Source organism: Phalacrocorax carbo, chromosome 2 (assembly GCF_963921805.1).
Source record: "Phalacrocorax carbo chromosome 2, bPhaCar2.1, whole genome shotgun sequence".
Lineage (NCBI taxonomy): Eukaryota > Metazoa > Chordata > Aves > Suliformes > Phalacrocoracidae > Phalacrocorax > Phalacrocorax carbo.
In genome coordinates this window covers 26,782,020-26,788,019 of record NC_087514.1, presented here as the reverse complement: position 1 = coordinate 26,788,019, position 6,000 = coordinate 26,782,020, and the positions used below count along the sequence as shown (strand labels likewise).

General features: G+C 41.5%; 1 protein-coding gene across 1 annotated transcript in view; it reads right to left on the bottom strand.

Annotated features, from left to right (window-relative positions):
• Positions 1-365: 365 nt before the first annotated feature.
• Positions 366-6,000, bottom strand: part of CDH17 (cadherin 17) — a 29,136-nt gene continuing 23,501 nt past the window's right edge. The window contains exons 16-18 of the mRNA XM_064442408.1: positions 5,534-5,650; positions 5,311-5,427; positions 366-1,224 (exon numbers count right to left, since the gene is read on the bottom strand). Coding sequence (XP_064298478.1) covers positions 1,106-1,224; positions 5,311-5,427; positions 5,534-5,650 — 353 coding nt within the window. The 3' untranslated portion in view covers positions 366-1,105. The remainder of the gene's footprint in view (positions 1,225-5,310; positions 5,428-5,533; positions 5,651-6,000) is intronic.

The window sequence follows — 6,000 nt, the reverse complement described above, 5'->3', positions numbered from 1 at the left end:
TCAAAAGTATATTGTCTTTTCAGTTTAACACAATATTTGTCAGCTTTTATTTATAGCTTAAAAGAAAAGCCTCCCTCAAATTGTCATCAGAAATGCCCTTCTATAGGCATGCTGTCAGGAGAAAGGCTTTCCTTCTTTGAGTGTCATCCTGGGCTCAAATAGGTTTTACTGACACCAAGACACAAGTGTCTCCAGCAATCTTTGCATCTTGAATCAGCTGGACATATATCATTCTGGCCTGAGAGCCATTTTTAATCTGTATTATGCAAAAGTGAGGGTTAAATACAATAGATAACCAAGCAGCAATGGTTTGCTCTCATGCACTCTCTCTCTTTTTAAAAAAAATAAAATCAGCAAACACTAAAACCTTTAAAGAACCTTTTTATTCTTATCTAGTGCATAGTGGGGAAAACAATAGTTGCAGCAGTATGATAAAAAAGCACACTACCCAATTCCACATGACTCAGTGTATTTTTTAACTTGGAAACCATAACGAAAGGCCATGGTGCCTCACAAACTGGTTATACTCTGTGGATATTAAAAATGAAAGACTGAAATGTCACATGGCTAGTGAATATTTCTAGCACAAATTCACCAACATAACTTAAACAGGAATGACCCAGGGCAGATTACAGTTTGCAATGTTTGGGAGCTCCTTTGCTGAGGATCAGAGAGGTTCCTGCAACTTCACGGGACATCCTCAAATGTAGCACAGGACTTTATTCCCCATTCTGCTATTCAGTTACTTATTGATATGCAAAAAGCCAAAGATGTGCAGTTAGATAAAATGTAGTCCTCTGGAAAGTCCATATTTACTTCAGCTGCAAAGAAAGAAGTCTGGTCCCATGTCCCTTGCAGAAGCTCAGCATTTGGTGTTGTCATGAGTTAACACTTCAGTCAAAGATGATATTCTTATTAATGGCTGCTGCTGAAGTGTACGTACATTTTTTGTTTTGTGACTGAATAGTATTACCTGCAAAAGTGAGGACAAAACTCTGGGAGGCTGCTTTTACATGTTTGTATCCTCAGTTTGTGACAGTACACTTCGGGGCTTTGGGAGCTACAAAGCTGACTCCTTCCCAACCCAAAGGGTGTTTTTGTCTCTTCATGAAACAGTCAGAGGGCGACTGAGTTCAGCCTTATCCTTTACATCTTCCTGATGGCTCTTGTTTTCTTTTTTCTGTTTGTTTTTCATGTGATAAAACACACCCCCTATAACGAAACCTGGAAAACAGAGAGCACTCATCAGTACAGGGAAGAGAAAACTTTCTGAAAAGGTATTTCAGCAAAGGATCTGACACCCGCACTGCAATATCCATACTGCTTTACCTCTTGAACAGAAGCAAATGGCTTTGGGGAATGACTATGCAGCGTTTGACCAACAGCATGTTGAGGGACCTGAGGCACTGGTGGGCAGGATCAGATGCCTCAGTGCTCAGGAGGCTTCCCCAATGGAGGACTTCTCCTCTAGGATCTGACCAGATGGCAAAGTGTCCTTTTTAGCCCCTCCCCTTTTGAGCAGTGATTTATCATGTTTGTCATGAACTGTACTCCCTGTTTTTATTGCCCCCAATGGAATGGCAACTCCATCACAGCAAAGCTGAGACTACTGACAGCAGAATTCTTCTTCAAGAACTGCTTGGTATCTGTTAGGAATATCTGATGGACCCCAGAGATCTGTGCACCTATGGCCAAGAATGACTGAAATATTCTTTTGGCCTGGATTAGAAGTGCCATTACCCTTTATCATCACTTGTCATATTCAATCTAAGGCATCTAGATGTCTTCATATGCATTCATACATATATATATGAATATACGAATGTCATATATGCAAATTATATGTGTAAATATATAGTCTTATCTTTTTAAATCACGAGCTTGTTACACTGTATGTAAATTTATTTCCTCTTTATCAGTGTTAGATTATCTATCATTTTCACCATCTCTTTGTTCCTTTACTAGAGTATATAGGAGTGTATAGTATATAGAGTATATAGGAGTGCCCAGCTGCTCCTTTTGCCCCATTCATTGCTCTGAATATCTGCGCTGTAGCTGTTCTTATTTTACATTCATTTTTGTTCTGAGTAGTTAATCAAGGAACATGCCTAGTATCTGCCACATTATATTTGTTCTCCCACCCACTTCTCAGTGGGAGAAATACCTTCCAGGAGAGAGGCTTTGTCTTAATGAAAGAGTTTCTCCCATCAGAATGCATTGGCTGAGGATTTGGGTGTAATTTTTGTTTTGTATTTTTTTTCCAGTGTCTATGATTTGTTTCTTTTAAAGAAAGTAAGACTACAGAGGATCCTTGCTCTTGGAATGAAAGGTGCTGAAGTCTGAGAGAGTCCTTAGCTCATGCAGGAGTTCATTCTGGTGTCAGACAGGCCCCCAGGAGATGGCTGGTTTTATGGTCATATATTCTGAGCTTCAAGGCCAAACTCAGTGATTGTAATCTCCCCAGGTTTCATAAAATCTTTAGATACTTCTCAATGTTTTTTCCTTGCCCATCTCCGATCCTCGTTGAATCCACTTGAGAGGCTATCATCTGATTTTGCCTTTACAGTGAAAAAACTTGCTATTGAAAAAACCTACATATTCATTTCAGGAATTCTTTTAGAAATCCTTTATGAGCTTCATGCACTGTGTTTTGTAAAAGTCATAAAGCAGTAGCAACTTTTACTGTGCTCTCTGAAGCTGATGAGCTCTCTTGTAATGAAAACATCTTTGGTCAGTTATGCAACATAATTTTCACTTAAATGTGGCACTGTACTAAGTGAAGAACCAGATCAAGGCATTGTGCAGAAATAAGTGATGTGAGAAGCTTGAACTGAGATGATAAAAATGCAGTTAGAGGGGTTTCTCTGTCAGTCACATGGTCTAAGTATGGCTTCTTATTTTAAGTTCTTTGAAGCTTTTTCCCTCTTTTTGTCTTCAAAAGGCAAACACATATGCATCACATACGCATTGGCACTTTCTCTTGCTTCTGGGGCTTGTGTATTACAAAAGAAAACACAGAGCTTTGGTTTTGTCTTTTCAGGTACTGAACTTGTTCTTGGGGGCTCATTCTCTTTTCTTTTAGAATTGAAGTAATGGTAACTTACATAAGTTCTTGGGTTTCTTTTTTTCTTTTATCTTCTAATTTAATTAGACTCTTTTGAATATGAGGTCTGTAAGGTATTTAATTCCTTTTCTTTGATTTTCCCCACGGGTCTTTCACACTCCCTTCCCTTTCTATAGCTGAGCCACAGTTTCCCAGTCTGGCTCTTGCGACCATCACATTCAAAAATCACAAAGGACTGAGCACTGAATCCTTCTTGCTCTTCACTTCCTAGGGGACTGGATCCCATCAACAGTCATCCTCACTACTTTTGCCCTTATGTTGACAAATTGAATCCTGAAGGAGCTAGAGCATGTTATGGCAGGACCCCTCTCGATCATCTACCAAACGTCTTGGGAGTCTGGGGAGGTCCCTGCTGACTGGAAGCTAGACAGTGTTATTCCAATCTACAAAAAGGGAATGAGGGAAGACCCAGAGAACTACAGACCTGTTAGCCTAACCTCAGTTCCCAGAAAAATTATGGCTAAGATGACACTGGGTACTACTGAAAGGCATTCCTTTCAGGAAGGAAACACGTCCAGAGGAGGGCAACAAAGCTGGTGAAAGGGCTGGAAGGAATGTCCTGTGAGGAGCGGCTGAGGACTTTGGGTGTGTCTAGTTTATAGAAAAGGAGGCTGAGGGGTGACCTCATGGCTCTCTGCAGCTTCCTGAGGAGGGGAAGTGGAGAAGGAGGTGCTGGTCTCTTCATCCTGGGATCCAGTGACAGGACACATGGGAATGGTTCAAAGCTGTGCCAGGGGAGGTTCAGACTGGACATTAGGAAGCATTTAGGAGGGTGGTCAAACACTGGAACAGGCTTCCTAGATAGGTGGTCAATGCCCCAAGCCTGTCAGTGGTTAAGAGGCATTTGAACAATGCTCTTAATAACATGTTTTAACTTTTGCCCTGAAGTGGTCAGGCAGTTGGACTAGATGATCATTGTAGGTCCCTTCCAACTGAAATATGCTGGGTTGCATCAAAAAGGGCATCGCCAGCAGAGATAATGAAGTCATCATCCCACTCTACTCAGCACTTGTCAGGCCACACCTGGAGTACTGTGTACAGTTCTGGTCCCCGCTATACAAAAAGGATGTGGACAGGCTGGAAGGGGTCCAGAGAAGGGCCACCAAGATGATCAAAGGACTGGGAAGCCTGCCATACGAGGATAGGCTGGGAGAACTGGGGTTGTTCAGCCTTGAGAAAAGGAGGCTCAGAGGGGATCTCATCACCATGTACCAGTACTTAAGGGGCAGCTACAAAGAAGGTGGAGACTCCCTTTTTACACGGAGTCACATGGAGAGGACAAGGGGGAATGGACAGAAGTTGCTCTTGAGGAGATTCCGATTGGACACAAGAGGGAAATTTTTCACAGCGAGGACAGTCACCATTGGAATAATCTCCCCAGGGGAGTGGTTGACTCGGCCACGTGGGACACCTTTAAGAGTCATCTGCACAGGGTGCTGGGCCATCTTGTCTAGACTCTGCTCTTCCCAGAAAGGTTGGACTAGATGGTCCCTGAGGTCCCTTCCAACCTGTGTGTGATTCTGTGATTCTGTAGTCTAGTCTAGTCTAGTCTAGTCTAATATGAGAAAAGGTTTTTTCTTGTTTTGGAAAAAGTTTTAAGCTACTTGTTGAATTGCATCAACTCCTGCCTATAAAAACATAATACTGTTCACTACTGCTTAACAATATAACTGGACTTTGTTCATGTAAAAGCCAGTTTCCCACAGCTTAAAACCATTCTCCATATGAAATATGGAAACCTATGAAGCTGAAATAGGTGAATAAAATAATAATTGTAGGCTACAGGTATAGACATTGTAAGAATTACATCCCTGGGTGCTTCACTATTTTCACTGTAATCTGGAAGGCAAAGATAAGGCTCCCATGCCTTCCCTGACCGAGAAAAGGCAGTAGGCAGCAATGAAGCGACAATATGCTACAACCACAGCATTTCCTTCTGTCATAGCTGCTTGCTGTGCCATTGCATGTGCATTCAGAAGCACAGGCCAAAGAAAGCTATACCTATGACCAAAAACTTACAGGTTTGCAGCAATCATGATACACAATCATGAAATTGTCCATCTTTTGCCCATTCTGCAACATTCATAACACCTCTTCATGAAGTAAGTGTATCAGTGTCAGAAATGCAGCAGCACTATCATATGTCAGAGACCTGGCTTCAAATCAACCAAGAAAAAGTGACCTACCAATGATGAGCATGACCCCAAGAAGAATCCCAATTGCCTGGCCAGCGCTCGGCCCAGAGTGCTTACGCTGGACTGGAACAAAACATGATTTTTCACTTGAACATTTGCAGATGTTTACTGCAAAAAGAAATGCCATGAAATTAATGAGAAGTTTAGCAGTCCAGTTTGGTTAGTCATAAATGTAACTGTTGTGCTGAAATAAATAGTTCTGTGCATGGTATACCTTTAAGATTCACTTTTCTTTCCAAAGGTGGTTTCCCATTGTCCTTAATTATTACTGGAACACTATACACGTTCTCTTCAAAGTTAGTGTGTTTCGGAGAGAGGTAAGCATGAGTAGCTGTAAGCAGGAAGTGGAACATTCATGTCAGCACAAGAAAGAAGTTTAGCTCAACATTCATACCCACTGCAAACACTCTTTTTTAAGGCTGCTTTGCACATGACGGTAGTTCCTTTTTTCCCCATGTCTTCCCAGGTCTCATTGGTTTTAAGTCAAAAGGGAACATCTGAATGCCTACTCCAGCCTCCAAAATAGTATGGTCAGAGGATTTCCTTCCTAATTTCTACAGGAGGCCAAATCTGATCTTGAGTAGTGCTACACTGATAGCGTCACATTTAAATCAAGAATATTACCCCATACTCATAGAAGCCTTAACCATCTTAATTTGTTCCCAAGAAAACTTAGTAAGG